General features: G+C 44.9%; 1 protein-coding gene across 2 annotated transcripts in view; it reads right to left on the bottom strand.

Moving 5' to 3' along the window:
• The window catches only part of RBL1 (RB transcriptional corepressor like 1), a 39489-nt gene that overhangs the window by 2967 nt on the left and 14147 nt on the right, over positions 1-22375 (bottom strand). The window contains exons 8-22 of one of the 2 annotated variants that reach the window (XM_066587660.1): positions 22045-22231; positions 16793-16959; positions 16601-16713; positions 15069-15172; positions 13108-13245; positions 12157-12318; positions 10782-10914; positions 9464-9694; positions 9188-9369; positions 8926-9102; positions 8273-8365; positions 5913-5984; positions 5724-5811; positions 4633-4775; positions 1575-1739 (exon numbers count right to left, since the gene is read on the bottom strand). In XM_066587660.1, coding sequence (XP_066443757.1) covers positions 1575-1739; positions 4633-4775; positions 5724-5811; positions 5913-5984; positions 8273-8365; positions 8926-9102; positions 9188-9369; positions 9464-9694; positions 10782-10914; positions 12157-12318; positions 13108-13245; positions 15069-15172; positions 16601-16713; positions 16793-16959; positions 22045-22231 — 2155 coding nt within the window. The remainder of the gene's footprint in view (positions 1-1574; positions 1740-4632; positions 4776-5723; positions 5812-5912; positions 5985-8272; positions 8366-8925; positions 9103-9187; positions 9370-9463; positions 9695-10781; positions 10915-12156; positions 12319-13107; positions 13246-15068; positions 15173-16600; positions 16714-16792; positions 16960-22044; positions 22232-22375) is intronic. The other variant, XM_066587661.1, reaches the window with a different exon arrangement.

Genomic DNA, 22375 nt, shown 5'->3' with positions numbered 1-22375 from the left:
CTCTATTGACTTAATATAGCGGCTGTTCAGTACTGAACGGCTGCTATTTATGCTGCAATAAACGATGGACTGATCGCTTACCGCTCAGTGTAAATAGCAGCTGTTCAGTACTGAATGGCCGCTATGTTAAGTCAATGGAGAGGGGCGGGGGGAGCTCGAGGAGAGAAATCTCCTCCTACCGTCCCGCTGTGAGCCAGCAATACTAGCTCTTGTGCAGGTGCACGATGACAGTGCACGATAAACAGCTGGCTCCCCTGAAACAAATAGGTGTGTGCTGTGTTCCCCCCAATGAACATCTGAGAAAAGAATTTTGTGGCGAGTAACCAAAAAAAAAAAACTATCAAAAAAAATCTTGTTTTCTTGGCTGTGTCATTGGGGAACACAGACAACCTCGGGACACTCAAAAGCAATCACTGGGGATGGGCCAAAGGATGCTCCCCCCAGTGGGCAGTGACCCAAAAGGGCAGGGTCCTGCTCTTAGCACGGTAGGCCTCCGTGATCACCGGCCTGATCTAGCGAACAATTGTGGACTTGGGTCTGCCAGACCTCAGCAAAGGCAGTCTGATGAGAAAGTGAATGGCAGAAGAATTCGGTGCAAGAATAATAGATCTACAATGCACGTACGGCATTAAGCTTGCAAAGATTATATTCCATAGGGTGTGCTGGCTCCGGACATAAAGAGGGCAGAATGCTTTAAAGAGCTGAGTCTCAATCCCATTGTCACATTTTGTTGGAGGAAGAAAAGAATACAGGGAACGGAAAACATGCATCGGTTGGAGAGGTTGCTCATTTCATCTGAAGGTCCTCCACACCCTATGGTAGATATGAGGATTTCCTAGCCTTGAGCATAGTCCGAACCCCTGCGTTTTCAAGGCATATGTGAATGTGGGTGAAGTGTTAGGACCTCCTGCGTAGATCTAAAAGGGCCAGATTGGACCGTGGCGTAGCTGTCTCTAAGACAAGTAATGGGCAGGGACACACTCGCTATATGAAGTGGTTGTTGGCGATACATACTTACCTTCACTGGAAGGGGGAAGAGCCACATATAATGGTATTGATGCCCAGCATGATCCCACAAAATTTCTCACCTCCCTTTGGAACCAGACTGAGTCGATCCTCGCTGGCGGGTCATAGAAGACTTCATGCTTCTCTGAGCCACCTTGCCTTCAGGAGGCAGGTAATTCAGCAGAGGAGTTAGATCAACCCTGATGTTCCTTCTAAGTAGGGGGATTCTGTCACCGTGGGCACCATAAAGGTACAAGGCATTCCACTATTTGGAAGACCTGCAGCAGGAAGGTCTGCTTCCTATAGATACTAAGCTAAAACTCATACAGCTTAGTGGCTGCAGGAGGGGTATAGCTGGTAGGAGGAGTAAACTTTTGCTTAGTGTCCACCTCCTAGTGGCAGGAGCTATACCTAAGGTCTTCGCTGCATCCACCAATGACACAGTCCAGAAAAGTCAAACTTGGTACAACCTCTTTAAAACATTCCTAGGAATAATTATAAAAACGGTAATGGAAGTGTACATTAGGTAACGTTAGGAAGACTTAAAACCACTGCTGTAGTGAACTTACCTTAGAAGGACTGCCATTGAACTTATATAGAAGTGCTGTGCGTGGGGTGAGACAAGCTGTGTTCTTATGTGGAGACACATATATGGAATGCTGCTGGGACACACGGCGTGGTGAAACCGCATGTTGTCGGATGCTGGGGAATGGGGACAATGGAGGAGCTGCTGCCTAAATGGGAAAGAAGATAATCCATTAGACAAGGTTAATCCTTCAATTTTTTGTGTGTCAATATTAAGTGCTGTTAAATGGATTGCATCATAAAAGGGAACCAGTCACCTCCGGCAGGGAGGTGACTGGGAGCCGATAGATGTATTTTTTTTTTTTTTAATACTCACCCAGCTGCCCTATTCCCATAATGCGGTCTGCAAATCTCTTTTTAAACCACTGTCTACGCGCTTTCCCATAGATTTCTATGGGTATGCATGTGCACAACGGTCTGAAGAGGCAAGATTTTCAGACCAAATGCAGACTTCACACGGGGTAGGAGCAGGTGCGTGTACATATTAATATACTTTTCTTTTTACATACAATCTCCCAGAAATAGCCCCGTAAATTATGTAGCGCTGTTCAGAAGTGACAGGTACCCTTTAAGAGATCCCAAACTGCAGGGTTTTCTGCAATCTGATATTACATGGCTGCATTACTTTAAAAATAAATAAATAAATAAATAAATAAAAAAGGACTAAGCGCCATAAATTTACAGTCCCATGCCATAGCAAAATTACTGTGAGTGTAAAGCTCCTGCAATGTAGCTGGAACAGGTCAGTTGTTCTGCAGTCAGAGACAGCCAAGGATCAAGAGAAGACAGAAGAAGTTTCTAACCGCTTCTTCATTCTCTTTTGCACCCAATGAGCGCCATGTCTGTTTGGACCCAAACTGGGAGACCTATTAGCTGAGGAGCAACAGAAGAATGGCCTGAAGTTCCAACAAGTTTATCGTAAGGGTAGACTCATTTACTGTCCAAGTGCCCTGCGAGTTTCTGCAGGGTCCTCTGCCCCCTTCCCCCAGCAGAGTAGGCGGACATAAGTGGGCGTACCCATCCCTGTAGAATTAGGAAGGGGTGTCCCAGATGGAGCTGTGGAGAGTCGAGCCATCGGAGAAGGGAGTGTTGAAGCTTTTGAGGTAGACAGATATATTCAACAAGAGAGCCTGCGTATTTGTCCCACAGAGCAACTGAGCATGAAATTAGTTGAATGGAATCGCCTTAAAAGGAGGAACCCATCAGCCCCAGCACTCTCATGCAGTGACGAATGGTCACGGTGGCTTGCACATGAAGATGTAATTTCTGCGGCAGTAGGACAGCGGCACATGCTGTGTCTAATGAGACACCCAGAGTGCACAGACACTGTGATTATGAGGACAACTTGGGAGTGGTTGGTGATCCAACTGAACCAGGACAGAGTGTCCAATGTGATCTGTAGACTTTTTAGCTTGTCTGACCGGATTGGAGCTTTCACCAAGAGCTCATCAAGATAGTGGCAATCAACCACCCCTTGGAGTGAAGAAGAGTCATCACTGATACTGTAACCTTTGTGAAGGCTAGGGGGCAATGGCCAACCTGCATGAAAGGGCAGTGAACCAGAAGTGTTCCAACCGGATGGTGAAGCAGAAGAATTGCTGATGCATGTAACAGATGGGGACATGAAGGTAGGCATCCTTGTTAATTGATGGCAAACTCCCCTGGTTCCATGGACTGAACCTTAAATTCTTCAAATCCAGAAAGGGTCTGACAGAACCCTCCTCCTCCTTGGGGACCATGAAGAGACTGAACCCCTGAAATAGTTCTAAGGGAAGAACAGGAACTATTACGCCCTGAGAGAATAGTGTGTATCACATGAGCCAAAGCATTGGCTTTTAAAGGAGACACCAGAATTCCGGAGCTAAAGAAGCTGCTTGGAGCGTGGGCAGAAAATTCAATAGTATAGCCTGAGTAAATGATCTCTGGAACACCGGTGTCCAAGACACAAGTGAGCCAGGTCTCCCTGAATAGGGAAAGTTGAGATTTGGTAGAAAACAAATTTCAGGGTTGTATTCAGGGGCACCAGGAGGGACACGTTAAAAGGAAGACCTATGCTTTTGTTTTTCTGAGCTTGTCTTGTTGTTTGAGGTCCGGTACTGAAGGCAGGAAGAAAAGAGGACCTGAGGGCGCAGGGAGAGGCCCATAGAGTGGGAATGTTGTAGGGGCCCCTTAAATAGAAAAAAAATAAAGGGAGAGAAATGAAAGAAGAGAAAAAGTTATGCCCACATCCGGAGTAGTCACAGCAGGGCTTAAGGTAGCAAAGAGGTATCCCTTTATAAAGACTGGGGGGATAGGTTGGAAAAAGAGGGTAGTGGTAGTGGAAGGAGAGGGGAGGAAAAAAGGAGTATAAGGACTCTGTTTCTGGATACTTACCCAGACAGAGAAATACTTTTCTGCTGCATAAAACAGGTCTCCAGCAGTGTGTCCTAGTACTTGCCCATCTTGGGGAAGCAAGGGAGTGCTTCAGTGTGGGGCCACTATGGTTGGTGGGTCAAGGTCAAACCAACAGTTGGCCATACGTAGTCTTCTGAAGGTTGGGCCAGCAACAGAGTGGTTAACACAAGTCTGTTCACCATCCTTGGGGTGAGGGGGAACGGCAACAGGGAGAGTCTACTGCCAGCCCTGTTTTCTTTGAGTCAGGGAGATAACAGCTGAAAACCAATGAATAGAGAGGTCTGCCTCCTATAAACACCAAGCTAAAATTGTTTAGCTTGGTGGCTGCAGGAGGGGTGTAGCTGGTAGGTGTAGCTAACCCTTTTTTGCCAAGTGTCTGCTTTCTAGTGGCAATAGCTATACGCACGCCAACTTCAACAGCCTAGAAAGTTGCATGATCTAGAGGCTCAGTTACAGTAAATGTGAAGTGATATGCCCTAGGATACCATACCGAACCTGTATACCTCCATGCACACAACCGTATCACATCTTGCATCCAAGCAATTAGTGTTTATTCCTTTCCCCAGAACAGATATAAAGTAACACCATTTATCAGGTTATATAAGAAATTCACAATGTTCATTCTACACTTAACAGAGATGCTCCTACCAGATGGTCACTAGTGGTGATTGCATATTTAAGGGCAAACAGCTGCACTCGTTCCACGTAGACGTTGTTATAAAAGGTTATTAAGTCTCCTCTTTCTTGTTCACTGGCGCCAGCAGCTTGATTCGAGTGAGAGTCATTAGAATCTATAAAACAGGGACCAAAAAAAAAAAAAAAAGTTAAGACTGACGATTGTCTCACTAATCTGTGAGAATGGAGTATCCCCAAGTTCACCCAGTGGCAACTGAACGCAATGTGTTTGCTGCGTTAGCCCAACATACTATAAAATGAAATGTACTAGACTGCATGATCATCAGGATGCGTAGCACTCAAATTTGAGATTTGCTTTTCTGCATTCAGGAAAATTGGCAAGTCACCCATTGTATTTTATGGGCTGATGAGTCCGAGTCAGATGAAGTCATCCACTAGCATTGAATGCAATACGAGGACACAGACTATGATGGGCAGAAAACTATTTGCCTGAGGCTGGATTCACACGAATGTATATCGGCTCGGTTTTCACGCCGAGCCGATATACGTCGTCCTCATCTGCAGGCAGGGGAAGGATGGAAGAGCCAGAAGCAGGAACTGAGCTCCCGCCCCCTCTCTGCCCCATTTGCAATGGGGAGAGGCAGGGCGGGGCTAATTCTCAGCCCATAGCCCCTCCCCCATCCTTTCAATGCAAATATGCAGAGGGGGCGGGAGCTCAGTTCCTGCTTCTGGCTCTTCCATCCTCTCCCCCCCCCCCCCCCCTTGCAGATGAGGACGACGTATATCGGCTCGGCGTGAAAACCGAGCCGATATAAGTTCGTGTGAATGCAGCCTAAACCAAAGAGCAGGGTTTCCCAATCTGTAGCTCTCCAGCTGTTGCAAAATTACAATTCTTGAGCCTGTTAAGTGCGGGCAATTTGGAAAAGTAATTTTGCAACAGCAGGAGAGCCACAGGTTGGGGGCTACTTGTCTAAAGATTCAAAAGGTCAACTGCAGACAATTGGAAAAATACCCAAAGTGAAGCAGGAGACCAAGGCCGTTCACTGGCTATAAAGCAAACCTCTGTGTGAGCAAGGGAGGCTTCATCCAACATATTTTCTTACCACAATCAGCCATTTCCACATCTTGGCTGGATCCAGTGTCACTTTGCTGCATGTCAGCCAGTTTTTTTAGTAATACATGCCTATACACCTAAGAAAAGAAAAAGCAAATATGTAACGCTGATGCTTTTTAAAAAAAAAACAAAAAAACACAACACAAACAAAAAAGCCACATTATATATCTTTACTTACACGGCTGTCTGCTTGGGGTTGATTCCTGTAACATTTCATGATATCATGAAACAGCCTCTCTTCCTTTGTTACCTGTGGAATAGTTAAAAAAGACAACTAAATGCATACCTGTCATTTCAAGTGACTTTTCAGAATAAGCCATTGCGAGTACAAGAGAAGTGGCAGATGCCTGAAGGTCGTCCTGTGATGGTCGTTCTTGTGCTTTTACATAGGAACGATTGCTGAGTGAATGTAGGCAGAGCGGGATGGATATCATTCCGGCACACCCACCTCCATTCACAGTGAACAGGTAGTCACACCGGTTTCACACAGGCAGAGTGACGTTCAGGTTTTATGAACGCAGAAACTGGACCACAAACGATAAGCGAACGCATCAGTCATCGTTCAGTCTGTGAATGCACTTACACTGGTCACGGGAATCCAATAATTTGTGCTAGGATAACGTAAAGACCCTTTTACACTGGCCAGTCCTTGAACACCTGAGCGATAATCAGAAATATTTATTTACACGTTAACACTTCGTGAGGCCTCCTTTGGCCCTAACTATATCAGGTACACAGTCATACTTTCTACTAACGTCTGATGCACTTCAGCTCGTATGTCCCTCCATTCATCCTGCAAACATCTACAATAGTACACAAAGCATCGTCACTGGATAGTTGATGGATCACACTACTCCATCTTCAAATCAGATGGACGTACCTGGGTGTGGAAGATGCATGGAGAAAGCCTTTTGCTTAAGTGTGTGGTGCAATTAAAAAAGCACTTCCTGAAAACACTTGCTTCTCTCAACTGATAGCCTGTCAGGCTCTGGAGGTTCTCTCCGTATTTTGTACTGTCTTCCCCAGCTACTTGGTCTCAGTTTTTAAAAATGCAAGCGGAATTTCCACCCCGTATGAATACAGCCAAAAGGCCAAGATGTCCTTTAGGGCCAGGATAAATAGCCAGCCCCTTCCACCTCTTAGCACTGAGTGCTCTACCTCGGAGCGTGGCCTGGGTAGAGTTGTGCCGATGTGGAGGTGCGCCCAGGAGCTCAGAATCCAAAATGGCACCCACTACCTGTGCTGGCTACATCCTCCAGGGAAAGAGGAGAGTCGACCCTTCTGCATCGGAACCTCACGGACCACATAAGACAATATGGCGGGCCAGATTCTGCCTGCGGGCCATGAGCTTGACATGTGTTCTAGACCAGTGTTCCCCCAACTCCAGTCCTCAGGGACCGCCAACAGGTCATGTTTTCTGGATTTCTTCAGTGTTGTACAGGTGATTTAATTATTGTCGTTGCCTCAGACATTGCCACAGGTGTTCTTACCATAGGATATCCTGAAAACATGACCTGTTGGTGGTCCCTGAGGACTGGAGTTGGGGACCCCTGTTCTAGACAACACACCTTGTGAAAAATGTAATGCTGGTTGACGTTTGTTTGGGCTTACCTGAACCCCACTGAACATCCTGGGGACAAACTGGAATGCCATTTCCTGACGCATGAACAGCATGCATTTTCTCTTAGAGAACGTGCCAGATGTTTGCAAGATGAATGGAAATACTGGCTGAAGTGTACTGGCTGGTAGGATTGTGTATAGTCATTCTACCCTTTGTAAGCAGTATCTAACAATTTGCTCTGCAGTACACCCTCGGGAGCAGCCGCATGGAAGACATTATACAGCAGCACTGAGTAGTGTAGCTGTGAATCCAGCATGGTAGAGAGATAAAACACCAATTGCTGCTACAGCAGCATCTGTAGGACTCTTGCCTCTTCACTCTGCAGCTGCTCCCTCCTCCCCATTCTATAGATTTCTCTGGGCAAGACATAACCTAATCCCTCAGTAAGGTGATCTGTCTTGAAACAGATTTTAGCAGTATTTCATAGTGACTCATCAGTGCAAGAGAAAAAGTGGCTGATAAATATAAATCAGGTACTTTCTCTAAGACATTACTGAAATAGGTGTTTCTAATATTCTCGTGTACGATTTATACAAGATTTGTTGAGAGGACAGGGCTTTTCAAGAAAAAATAAATAAAATAAAAAGGTGCTCATATACACTTAAGGATGTCTGAAACCACGACAAATGCCATAATGACTAACAGCAGAACATTCTCTATGGGGCAGTATACAGCTTCAAGCAATATATAACAAACAGAAGAGTCAAGTTGAAAAAGGAAGCAAAGTTTTACTTGAAATAAAAAAATAAAAAAATAATAATTGCAGTAAGAGGTTGATCAATGTTTGAAAAGAGCGAGAGCCATAGTCTGTCTGTAGCTTCAATTGAATTGCATGAAATTGAGTTTTGGGGGAGAAGGGATGCACAAAGCAAGACGCTGCCACAAATATAGGAATATACAACGGAAGAGAAACATACCCCTTCTATTTCATTGTCTTCTATGAACTCACGCCACTGAAAGAAGCTGTTAAAGCTTTTCATGGCATCATCCTCATTCTTGCTTCCATCACTCTGGAAAGAAGTACATTAAAGAGAAACTGTCAAAAAGGTACACGCTGCAATAGTCCTATGCAGCGTGCGACCTCTAACTGCAGAGCTCCTGCCAAGAGCTTTAAGCTCCGAACTCTCTCCACCACTATAAAGGTGCAATCATGGTCACTGCAATTGCACACCAAGCGCCAAATCTATTAAGTACTGGGGAAAAGAGGACAGCTCCTTTACAATGGTGCATTTGCAAACGGGGCACAAAAATTCCCAGAGCTTAAAGCTGCAGATACTAGGTATTGGCCGGAATTCATGAGTGACAAGCGCACGCTGTATGACTAAGGGGCATGTAACTTCATGACAGATTCTCTTTAAGGCGCTACTAGGTTTTTAATTATCAATTTGATGACGTAAGCACCCCCACAACCAACAAATGAAAATAAGAAGGCTGCAGGATAAGACAGCCGATTGCTGAAGAATCCCAAGCGGACCCCCATTGATCTTGCTATAGATGACCTATTCTCAGGATAGGTCACCAATAGCAGAAATGGGACCCCTTAAATAGCTAATGTATAGTAAAGCCTTACCTTTGCCATAATGTACACTGCACATAGAAGCAACTGATCAAGGTGTCTATCTTTCATCAAATCTGTGCAGTGAACCAGCGAGTACCCAAACAGCGTCCAGATCTTGCGTCGCAAATCATTAGACAAATCAAGCTTCAAACACAAGTCTCTCAGGCGAACACTAACCAAATGGTACACCTAGAAATAAAACAAGTGTAGTACAGTAGGACGTGAAGTGGCATTTGTCACACGGGAAGAAAGGCAGAGAAGACAGACGTCATACCTTCCTGAAGAAAAGCGCTAGAGATCCTGTTCTCTTGGGCTTCTTTGCTGATATGTTGCATACATCTTGGGTTCGGGAAACCTGACTCTTAGGGCTGATTAAAGCCTGTGCAGTTAAGGGAACCTGAATGCCATTTTCACTTTGTGACTGTGAATATTGCAGGACGCTTGCAGTTTGAATACCTTAGATAGATGTCAGGATCAAAACTATTAGTATTAAATTATGGGCATTTAAAACGACCAAAAACTACCCCTGTACAGGATAGTGAAGAATTACCTGTCACATTGACCTTCAGGCCGGACAACAGAGTTTTATCAGGCGACAGGCACATTTGTTCAGAGGTCTGGCATGGAACAATTCTTATTCTGGTAATCTCCGGTGTAGTGTGCATTCTTTCCACTGGTGACTCTTTTGGACCATCATCCCCAAAGAGCCTCCTTTTAGCGCTGCCAGCGGTAGGAGAGTTGTAGCGTTCATGAACAGAAAGTGGTGACAGAGGCAGCGCATCTGAAAGATGAATTAGAATACATGCAAGAAAAATCAAAGTCATCAAGATAAGAAATATATACTTCCTTTACATGGGGAAAGATAAATCCATCAAAATAATTATAAATAGAGATGAGTGAGCATACTCGTTAAGGCGATTTACTTGAGAGCATTGCCTTTTTCGAGTACCTGCTGGCCCGTCGCTGAAGGTTTGGTGGACCGCTGGGGAGAGCTCTCTCCTCCCCGCTCCCCCTCGCTGCCCCCGACCCCCGCGAATCTTCAGGGACGAGCCAGCAGGTACTCGAAAAAGGCGATGCTCTCTCGTGTAGATCGCCTTACCAAGTATGCTCGCTCATCTCTAATTATAAACTAATCATGAAAAGCTTTTGTAAACTTGACACTTTTTACATTGGGTACTGGGATATATACAATAAAGTCAGTTTCGCTCATCTCGCTAATTAGCTGTGCTCAGCAGACTAATGACAAGTTGACCCAAAGCGGAATATCCCATACACGAAGTAGTACTATATAAGTGACAATAGCATGACGTAGACAACTAGGTTCTCTATGCAGATCCCCAGACACCACCTTGTGTCTAGAAAGAGAACTGTAGATATTATGAAGACAAAAGTATGAAACACTTTCTAGCCCATAAAAAAAAAAAAAAAAATGTCCCCACTTAAGACATTAATCCCCTTAATCACAGGATAGGGAATGAATGTAACCCCAAGCAATCTTGAGAACCGCACTCTCCAAATGCCCCTTTGTAATGGAGTGGTAGTATGCAAGTGTGACCATTGCTCCATGTACTTCTATGGGATGGAAGGAGATGGATATGTTCCTTACATCCCACAGAAGTGAATAGAGCAGTGGTGCAGCATTCAGAGAGTGCCGTTCGACACTGCTGGGGGTCCCCGTTATCAGACATTTATTTCCTGACCTGCGAATAGAGAATAAAGGTCTTTAGTGGGAAAGCTCCTTTAGCGTCCATCTATTTTAGTGTATATACGCTGCAGCCATTATCAGGACATTACAGCCATCTCCAATATAACAAAGATTCAAGACGGATTTCCATAAACTGAAGCTTTTAAGTCATATGTAACTATACCTCTTCTGCAAGAGCCTCCAAGATCAGTGCGCACTTCTTTCAAACGAGGATGAATGATTGGTGAAGCTGGCATCATAGGCAGATGCCCCAAACCTGCTTCATTGCCAGTTTCAAAGTTGCTTGGTATTATAACCTAAAAAAGGAAGAGAGAAATGCTCAGTATGTATGTTATTCAGTTGCAGGCCTCCAGCGCAGTAGTGTTTAAGAAAAAAAAAAAAGTCTATCTACATACATATATACACACACAACTGAGGGTCCCCCCTCCCCCCCCCCCCCCCCCACAGACAGCGTGAAAAAACTGCAACAAAAAACCCGCATTGCATGTCCTATTTCTCTGATGAATATTTTATTGTAGTGTGTCCACTCTTCTTCGTCTGTCAGTCCAAATATTGCTATTTTGGGGTCCATGACCAGTGGGGTCGGCAGGAGCGAAGATGCATGTCCTATTTCTGTTCACATCACGGATGAGAATTAGCACATACAAATGCATGTCAGTGTTCCGGCATTCGATGTATCGAACAGCACACGGACAGCTGTCCCTTTGGCGTTCGATACAAGTTGTGCATGAACCACTTTGTTGCAACTCACACACCCCTTGGGTACACCCGGCCTTATGCTGACCACCAATGTTCTGTGTACATTTGCAGATTCAAATAGATTTAAGGGGCACCAACTTTTCAAAGCTTCAATCTTATAATATACTTTCATTAGAAATTATTTTGCCACTGCAATTTCAAGTTTGAAGTAGCTTTCACTAGGTCTCCCTTCCAGCCCTTTCTGCAATCCACTGCCTGTTGCTAGGTATTGAGCTTCTGTAGTCGCTAGGATGAGGGAAAGTGGCCATCTTCAAAAACTGCACCCCTGCACTGACAGACGGCAAACATTGTCTGCAATCTCCGACAATGCTGCTATTACACCACGTGCATACGCACATTGTAGCGGGATTACCATTTGGTCCAAATCTCTCTTAATGTCTGAATCGTTCTAGGAAAGCAGAGGGCAGGCATTCAGATACTGCCTCCCTGCTGATTGGACCAGAGAAAGTAATGCAGTATGAGAAGAGAGGGAAAGGAAGAGCAGGACAGTGAACTACTGGCAAAATGCTGGAGTTGCGATTATGCCACCTGCTTGGATGTGGATTGCAAACAGCAGGGCAGCGGAAAAATGGGAAAGACCACCTGAAAAAAATCTGAGCTTATAAACATGAAACAGAGTGAAAACAGCAGCAAGTAAGTGTTTGAGGAAAGCATGGTGTATTTTAGAAAAAGTCTTGAAATCTCAAGTGTACTTTAAAAATCATTTTAGGTCATGTTAAGAAAAGTGGCATTCTCTGCTTACTGTATTCAGAAGCACGCAGTCTATGTATCATACATACTTCCTCACAGGTCGGCACAGTCTCCGATGCCTGAAGTAGCTCCCACAGAACAGAACTGCTTGTCCAAGCTTGTTCTTCTAAGATCTGTTCTTCAATACTGTTAAGGTGTTTCACCATGTCTCGAGACAAGCCATCCTCTGACCGGATGAAGACTTCGATGACCTATGCAAAAAAAATAGCACTATTTCTTAGTTTACTATGCACTCTTTTACACAAGCATAATTTTATATCTTTAACCCTTTAATAGTCGCAATAAAACAGAGGGGGGGCAAAAAAAAAACAAAAAACACACAACTCTCCTGGAAAGGTCATTTCTTATTGTAGATTCTGAATTTATGTCTCAAGTAAATATAGTCCGCACCAGGGCCGTATTCAGCTCTCTTTGCCATAGGCACAGAGACTAAGTAAGCCCCTTTAACACCACAATATGTAAACTTATATCCTGGCAGGGTGGTACCGAACACAACAGGACAACCTTTTGTACTATGGATTGCATATGCTCAGAAGCTACCATCCAGCTAGAGCAGTCTGCGACAGATACAGCGGGAGGGTAGCTAACAGCAGAAATCACAACCCGCTACTCATATCCTCGACAACCGACTGACTCCCAGGGCCACCGTCACTACAGTCAATGCAGTAAGCGCTAACCAAAGTGCAGATCCTATTTAATTCAATAGAAACAGCACTACATTACTAACCTGGATTTTAAAAAGTTGTAGAATTTTTCATCTCGTAGTAAATTTAAAGGGCATTATCATCCCAGCCAATCGTAGTTGAGATGAAAATACCCGTCTGCTCTCTCCAGTCACTGGTGGACAGGATTACGGGCACAGCCGATCTGACTTTTGAAATGCATGGTCATAGCAAGTCTTCCAGAGCAGGAGTAAAGGGATCGGTTTCTTGTTTATCAGCTATTCATTTTACAATGGACCTTAAAGAAATGACATTTACCTTATAGAAGTAGAAAGGACTGAGATTGAGAACTTCAATAGTCCATGGAAATTTCTGAGGAGAACTGTAAGCGAACAGCACGATTTCAAGACAGCAAGTCAGCAGTGACTGGTGGAAGATTTCTTGCTCCAATAGTGCCTAGAAAAGGAAAAGGCAAACACTTTGTATAAAGTATAAAGACAGAGGCTTCCACAAAAGAACTGTCACCTATGGAAGGCTGACATATCTGACGGGTGAAGGTCAATGGACTTGCTATTCCCAATTCTTGCAGAAATTGTGTTCTCCAGTGTAATTGTTCCGTCTAAATGAAGCCAACGACTGAACGATAAATCGTTTGTTTTTCGATAATCATTCATTTTATGCAGGCATAAAGGCCTATTTACATGAAGCGATAAACGCTTAAAAAAAAGCTAATCGGCGATTGTTTTAGCGATAATTGGTGCGTGTAAATGGGCGCTGGGCACCCGCTTTTTGGACACTGTTAGCTGATCGCGTAGCTCCGCCCCGTGTGCCGATTCCAGCCAATCAGGAGGCTGGAATCGGCACACGTGACGGGGCAGAGCTACGCGATGACGCGTACAAGGGGGCGGAGCCAGAACGCCGCTGCTGCCGGACTGAGCCGAAGGGAGAAGACCCTTCTGCGCAAGCGCGTCTAATCGGTCGATTAGACGCTGAAAGTAGACGGCACCATGGCGACGGGGACGCCAGCAACGGAACAGGTAAGTGAATAACTTCTGTATGGCTCATATTTAATGCACGATGTATATTACAAAGTGCATTAATATGGCCATACAGAAGTACTTAACCCCACTTGCTGCCGCGAGACAACCCCTTTAAAATCAAGCTAACCTAAAAATTGTTGTTAGCTCTCATCAGTAGTTCTCCACGGGGAGTGCTAATAGCATTGTTTCCCCGTGGAGAACAAAGGATCTGAGCGCAGATAATAGCCTCCGGCTATTAACTGCATTCAGTGAAGGCTTCATTTGCATATCTAATTGGTATTTAAGTAGCTGAGTAGCTACTTAAAAATGCCAATTAATACTTTATGCAAAATAATCACTCAAAGCTGTCACTCAAACTGTCGTTGGAGCGATCTGCTGGTGTAAATGGGTCTTAAGAATAATCGTTGGGTCGTTCACTAATTATTCGGTTTAAGTACCGATCACTTTCATTGTGTAAGTGAGAATGACTGAATGATTTCTCGTTTCAACGAGCCAACGATGTATCTACCTGTATAAACAGGCTGCCAGAGTGAACTGACTTCGTTTGTTCGTTTAAATGAAAGTTAAAAAGTCTAAAATGGACCAAAACATGCCCTTCTATGACCCTATATCAACTCCTTCCTGATGCTCCTTTTGGATGGAAGCTGCAGTGAATGGAGAGGGCTCAGGAGCTGGAACGCCATACACAGCAGGTGTCAGAATCATAGATACTTAGATCACTGCCTTTTAATCCCTTACATGCGAAAGTCAAAAGCAAGTGTATCAGCGAAGAGCTGGGAGGGAGGAGAAGGCTTGGACACAAGCAACTGTTTGCTGGGAAGGACACAGAATATAGGGTATGCTCACTAGTCAGACGGCCTAAGTCCATCACAGCTGCAGTACCACCCACCCAATTCAGGAAGCTGCTGCAGCGGTCATGTGTCATTCATTGCGCACGTGACCGCTCAGCCAACCACCCCGAATCTGCCATGACCTGAACATAGACTGCTGCAACAACCTTCTGGAGCATCTGCAATATGACTTATGGTTTTAATTATCTGTCCTATGTATCCACCTCCCCCCTTCGAGTGCTGGAAAACCACTTTAATGTTTAATTATGTGGTTCCATTAATAAATACAACTCAACCTACAAAAGCTCTAATGTTGATATGGAAGATGCGGGTGGGCATCCTAAAACTGACTGTCAGGAAGGGGTTAACACATTACAGCCCAGAAAGGTCAAGCAGTCGCTGATCTTACCGTCAAGTCTTTCCCAGGAAGTCGTCTGATTTCTTGAACAACAATGGATTCTAAAACCTTATAATATAAAATTTCCGCCAGCTTCCACCGGTTAACTGCAAAGTCTGCCAATGGAAAAAAGATAGCAATGTCTACCGTATCCATATACATAAGAGCTGCCACATGCAACATTCAGAGGTAAATGCTCATTCAAGACAAGATTAGAAGGTTTTCTAAATATATAGTAGGACAAATAAGTAAACCTCTTCTCGGTCTTGCAAAGGGCATTAACCCCTTAAGGACATGGCCTATTTTGGGCATAAGAACACAACGATTTTGGGGGGATTTTCATCTTTACTTTTCAAAAGCCTTTTTTTTTTTCTGTCCACATGAGGGCTTGTTTTTTGCGTACATAGATTTTATTATAAAACCCTAATTTTTTTTTTAATGATAGAGAGAAAGCACATGAATTCTGCCTTTTTTTTTTAATACAGTGTTAATCATACAGCATAAACAATACATTTTTTTCTGCGGGTCGGTACGATTACAACGATACCAAAAAAAAATATTTATTTTTTTCACTTTATGTCCCTGTAGAGGACTTGCACCGTAGCAGCTATGCTAAAGCATTGAGGACTTCCGTCCTGCAATGCCTTAATCGCTAGTAATAGCGATCATAGGCAATGGCAAAGCAGGATGCCTATAGCTGGCATCCTGTTACCATGGCAACCAGTCAACCCTCCACGATTATATTGTGGGGGTCCGATGAAGTCACAGAGGGAGGGGCCTCCCTCTGTGAGCCCTTTACATGCCGCAAGCTACATAGATTGAGGCGTGTAAGGCGTTAACAGCAGTGGTCGCTGTCCCGATACACCCCCGCACTATCGGTGACAGCTGGCTGCCACACATCGCATGATCTCTTCTGATCTCACGCTATCCACAGGGCGCAAGTGTACATCTTGTTGTGTTAAGTACCCCTCTGCCAGGACGTACACTCAAGCCCTGTGGCAGGGAGGGGTTAAAAGTGCAGTATACATGCAGCTTGAAAAGATAGAATCTGATAGAGCAGCTAATGGTTGTTTTACACGGGACGATGCTCGCCACTCGTCCCAGTGATGTTCGCTCCTGTGCTGTTACACAAGAGCGAGTATCGTTGGCATTGCTCAGAGTGCAGCTGGTATGGAGTGTGGCCCGGAGAGCGTCCTCTGCCCATCTGCCTCCATTCACAGTAAGCCGACAGTCGTTCAGAGTAAACAGCAGTCATTCACTTCTGAACGACACCTGCAGAAACTGAATGACCGAGCGCGGGAAGCTGAGCGATAATGGTCCCGTGTACAAGGGTGATAAGTCAGCTCATACAAAGCAGATTCAAATTCAGGACTATAGTGCTGCAAGGCAACAAATGCTGCAACTGAGGCTAAAGGGGGCTGCATTTCAAATGAAGAATTTAACAACAATATCAAAATTATAATCTATTCCAATTTGCCCATTCCCCCAATTCTGGGCAGGAGAAGTACTGGTCAAGGACCAAGCAAATATTTTCTGCAACTTACCAATATGGGAACCTGGCTGATCTCCCGATGGCCGAGTGTATTGATGACAGAACCGTTTCTGAACGTCGCTCACAGTGTTCTGTATATTTTCCGCCGGATTACGAGCACATGACCTATGGCAAACAGTGAACACGTGTGAGACCTTCCCCGCTATTAAGTTTTGCCTTAAGGGAGGGGGTTCTAGATACTTACTTAAAAATATTCGCAAGCTGCTCGCTGGGAGTGTTGCGGAGCCCGGTCACCATGCTCTGCAGCTTGCTCACACACTGCGTGGCCGACGAGACAGGAGTGATCACGGCCTCCTTCTCCTTCAGGTATCGTCTCCCGGTTAATGGAGTAGATGGGGCAAATGATCTTCTCTGGGGCACAATGTACAACATTATTTGTCAAATTGCAGAAATAATGAACACTTGCCAGATAAATAACATAGAAACAGTACTGTGCAAAAGTCTAGGCTGCAAAGAATGCTTCAAAAAATAAAAAAAAGGAGGCGTTAATTTTTTTTGTCAGTTTACAAAATGCAAAGTGGATTAACTAAATAAAATTTGTGATGACCATCCTTTGCCTTCCAAACAGCATCAATTCTTCTAAGTACACTTGTGCAGTCAGATTTGTAGGATTGTAGTCAGGTACATGATTAAGGTAAATTTAAATACAGTCCAACTGAAACAGCTGTGTAGGAGGCTTAAAACTGTGTGAGGAACAGCCACAAAAGGTGAGGTTAAGGAAGACAGATGTCACAGGTCACACACCATGGCAAGACTGAGCACAGCAACAAGACACAAGGTAGCTATAGTGCATCAGTAAGGTCTCTACCAGGTAAAAATTTCAAAGCAGACTGAGGTTTCAGGCAGTCCAAGCTCTTGAAGCAGCACAAACAGGCAATATTGATGACTGTAGATGCAGGAGGGTCTAGCCATGATATCATATGGTGGGAGATTAGTGTAATTTTGCCTTACATCATAGAGCTTGGAGGACTAAAACATGAAAGGGGTCTCTGAAAGGGTCTACTCTTCCTCTACTCTCTGGTCAGTTTCTGGGCAGAAAGCAAAATGTGGTCTGGACCCAATGGGTGACCAAACACCAATAGCCCTACGGGCATTTAAGAAGCACCATCCCAACTGCATTTTCTCTTGGAACGGGGTGACCCTGAGTGACCTTTAGATAGCTTGTGGCAGTCAGTACCCAGCTTAATTCAGTATGTTCCCCAGATCGTAATATATAGCAATGCTTACAGTTGCACTAAAGGAAATGAAACTTCAGTTACACTCGCTTAGTGAAAGGATTGATTTAGTTCAAACAACTGCAGCTGGAAAGAGCCTTGTTGTTACTATTGCTGACATATAACTGCTGCAGACTAAGAAACTGTTGTAATGCCAGACCTGTAGTTAAAGATGTTAAACAGTTCAAGTTTGCACAGTAAGGATTCTGATGACCACTCCAAGGCACAAGATCTCCCGATGTAGGCCGGGTCGCAGAGGCTTCCATTGCGAATAGGGAGTCACCCTGGCCTACACCCCGGTCAGCGACTCCCTCTTATAGACTAATAGGCTAAAGAAACAGTACAGCAGATGAAAGACACATCATGCTTCCTTCCCTCTGAAAATGGAAGATGTCCAGCAGTGCCATCAGCTCAGAATTGTCAGAAACCAAGGGGACCCAGGTATATCCATCTACTGTTTGGAGACATCCGGCCAGAAGTGGTCTTCATGGAAGAATTGCAGCCGAAAAGCCACACTTTCAACGTAGAAACAAGGACAAGTGACTCAACTATGCAAAAAACACAGAACTGGGGTCTAGAAAAATGGCAGCAGGCGCTCTGGACTGATGAGTCAGAATTTGAAATATTTGGCTGTAACAAAATGCAGTTTGTTCGGTGGAGAGCGGTACAATAAGGAGTGTCTGCAGGTAGCAGTGAAGCATGGTGGAGAGCAGTACAATAAGGAGTGTCTGCAGGTAGCAGTGAAGCATGGTGGAGAGCAGTACAATAAGGAGTGTCTACAGGTAGCAGTGAAGCATGGTGGAGAGCAGTACAATAAGGAGTGTCTGCAGGTAGCAGTGAAGCATGGTGGAGAGCAGTACAATAAGGAGTGTCTACAGGTAGCAGTGAAGCATGGTGGAGAGCAGTACAATAAGGAGTGTCTGCAGGCAGCAGTGAAGCACGGTGGAGAGCAGTACAATAAGGAGTGTCTGCAGGTAGCAGTGAAGCATGGTGGAGAGCGGTACAATGATGAGTGTCTACAAGCAGCAGTAAAGCATGGTGGAGGTTCCTTGCAAGTCTGAGGCTGCATTTCCGTAAAAGGAGTTGGGGATCTGGTCAGGATTAATGGGGTCCTCAATGCTGGGAAATACAGACAGATACTTTCCCATCATATAAAATCATCACAGAGGCATCTGATGGGTTCCAAATTCATTCTGCAGCAGGACAATAAACCCAAACATACAACTAATGTAATTAGGAACTATCTTCATTGTAAAGTAGAACAAGGAGGGCCTGGAAGTGAGGATATGGAGACAGAAGGATTTCAGCAAACTTACATACACAGATGACCTGTGCTTAGTTCTCAGAGAGCTTTGGAAAGCATACACCACCAGGGCAGGCACACACAGACAGAGGGGTAGGCACACACAGAGGCACGGCTTTAGTCACTGTAAAAAGTGCTTTTAGTTCGTGCACAGCAAGAGGTGGTAGTGACCAAGACAGGAGAACTGAGTGTAGAGGCACATTGCAGTAGCAGCAACGTTTCAGGGAACCCCCTTCCTCAGGCATGTGATGTTTTGAAGGCAAAAGGATGGCCACTCCAAATGCAGATTTAATTTAGAATTATCTTTTGTTCACTCAATTTTGATAGTTTATTTTTGTCAATTATTACCTTTTGTTTTTGAAAGCATTCTTTCCACACCTGCCTAAAATGTTTGCACAATGCGGTATATGCTCTTTAGAGAGTATCTTCATGTAGAGACTGCTAGGTGTTACAGGCTTGGGATGCAATACTACTAGGCTCTGATGATAAAACTTCCAAGTTATTTCTGTCAGGGGCAAGACTTTGTGTTGGACTCATATCTGCCTGAGATTATATGATATACAGTATTCAATTTTTGCAAGTGCTAAAAGGCATCAGGTTGAGTAGGGCACTGTAAGATAAACACTTGTTTTACAATGTATTGTAATTCCGCTATAGCCCATGAGAGAAATTAAGCATTACATAGTGGTCCTTGAAAACCTGACTGTGACAAGTTCATGTGCTGGGTTCATCAGACCAAGAGAAACTCGTCCCAGCCATGCTCCACTCAAGCTAATTGATGATGATCTTATGTCCTAGTGGGTTTACAACTCAAAACATAGCTAAAGGCCCCTTTAGACGGGACGAGTGTCAAGCCAACAATGCCCGACATTTGTCCCGCATATACTAGCTCCCATGCTGCTGCAAGGGAGCTAGCATTGCTGGCTCACAGCGAGGGCGGCTGGAGGAGAGATTTCTCGTGCCGCTCTCACCCTTCTCCATTGACATAACATAGCGGCCATTCAATACTAAACGGCTGGCATTTTCACTGAACAATCAAGCTCATCGCCCATCGTTTATGTTGCATGGACAATGAGCTGATCACTGATTGTTCAGTGTAAATAGCAGCTGTTCAGTATTGAACAGCCACTATGTTAAGTCAATGGAGAGGGGCGGGGGAATGCGAGGAGTAAAAACTCCTGCAATCTCCTCGCCCTCTGCTGGCCACTCTGTGAGCAAGCCAGCAATACTAGTTCCCATGCAGCAGCACCAGAGCGAGGACACACAGGGACGAGTATCAGGCATCTATTGCCCGACATTCGTCCCGTCTAAATGGGCCTTAACTAACAGTTATTTAAAAATGTACGCCACAGAGCCTCTCCTATTGTGGTAGCCCTCATTTACAGATTGTCAGTGATTGCCTCAATCTACCTTCAACTTTCTTTAAAAGAGACTGTCACCCTCTTCCTGCACCCATATCTGAGGACAGCACAAGGCAGTGACAGGTACACTAATTACAGCAATATGTCTGCTGTGTGGATCTGTGCACTAAATTTGGAGACACTTGCATTTTATCAGAAGCAGCACATGAACAGAGGACTACTTGAAGTAGTCTTGGATATTCATGAGCTGCAGGCTATCCACACCCACCTCCCCCTCCAGCCAATGCTTGGCAGCTGTTTGCCTATTACTATGCATAGCAAGAGAGCTGCCAATCATTGGCTGGATGAAGAGGGGTGTGGCTAGCCTACAGCTCATGAATATGCGGGACTCGTTCTATGTGAAGGGCAACTAAGAAAATGCAAGTTTCTCCAAAACTACTGCAAATACACACAGCAGACATATCACTGTAATCAATGTGACCGGCACTAACTTATGGTGCACTCAGTGAGGACTGCATAAACAAAGTGATCGATTCCCTTTAAGAGCAGATAAAAGCTCTACATACGTGTGAGAATTCACATGCTTTATACCAGCTTAGGCCTCCCTCACACAGGCATTTGGAGAAAGGCAGCGGTTTCAGCAGCGCTGACATGTGTTATGCCAGCGTTTTGGCTGCGTTTTCAGCACAGGCTAAAAAGAAAAAAAAAATAAAATATAGCAATACTCACCTAGCAGGTGGCGTCCGGGTCCCTGGCGCTGCTCAAGGCTTCCCGTGCACTTACAGATCATCTATTGCTGGTAGCGAGGTTTCAGTACCCCGCCTCCAGCAAGAAATTGCTGCGATTGGTTCTCGGCGCTGGCTCCGTAAATCAGACACGGTGAGCTCTGATTGGCTGAGCCAGTCAATGAATGGCTGTGATTGGTACATCGAGCCAGCGCCGAGAACCAATCACAGAAATCTCTTGCTGGAGGTGGGGTTTTCAAACTTCGCAACTTGTCAGTGCACAGGAAGCCTGGAGCAGCAGTAGGGACCCGGACACCACCTGCTAGGCGAGTTGTTTGGGCTTCCCCCCCCCATCTAGTATAGCTAGGGCTCACTTCAAGCCCCTCACTCCCCCCGTAAATCAGTGCGCGGTTAATGCTGCCAAAAATGAGGCCCCAAGCTGTGCCATGTTTTCAGCAGCGCTGAAACCACTGCCCATTCATTTCAATGGATGACGCAGGACTGAAAACCGGCCAAAGATAGAACATGCATCACTGTCAAAGCGCAGCGTTGACACTGTATTTTGACGCGTATGTGAACAGCCCCAATGAAATGAATAGGAGCGTTGTACAGCGTTTAGCGCAGAGCTGAAAAGGCAGCGCTAAATGCTGTACAAAACCATCTGTGTGAGGGAGGTCTACGTTTCCATTTACATCAGATGTCCAAAATCAACAGATCTGTTATATTTGCCAGGATTACTACAATGGCCATACGTAAATAGGGTGAAGCTATTTCATTTAACACTGTTGGCAAAAAAACCCCCCAAAAAAACGACAACCTTTCAAAAAAGTTACCTTCTCAAAATGCTGCTGGAGGCTGGACTCCAGATTCTTCCTCGGTGTACAGCTGCCCATAGGAAGCTCCGTTAAAAATTTCCTGGGGGTCCCAATTTCTTCATCCGCATCATCTCCCAAGAACACCCGCTCATCAAAGTCTCCCACTGTAAGGACGTATTCCTCATACTCTCTATTTAGTGCCTTTCTGCAGGACAAGAGGAGAGTTTGCTATGAAACTCCAAGCAAAACCACAACCCAAAATAGTCTGATATGAGGCAGAACTTTAGTATAACTAAATACAAGGGCCCTTTAACTTGGCACAACAGGTCCTACACGTCTGCAATAGTCG

Source organism: Eleutherodactylus coqui, chromosome 13 (genome assembly GCF_035609145.1).
Source record: "Eleutherodactylus coqui strain aEleCoq1 chromosome 13, aEleCoq1.hap1, whole genome shotgun sequence".
Lineage (NCBI taxonomy): Eukaryota > Metazoa > Chordata > Amphibia > Anura > Eleutherodactylidae > Eleutherodactylus > Eleutherodactylus coqui.
This window is presented reverse-complemented; position numbering and strand designations above follow the sequence as displayed.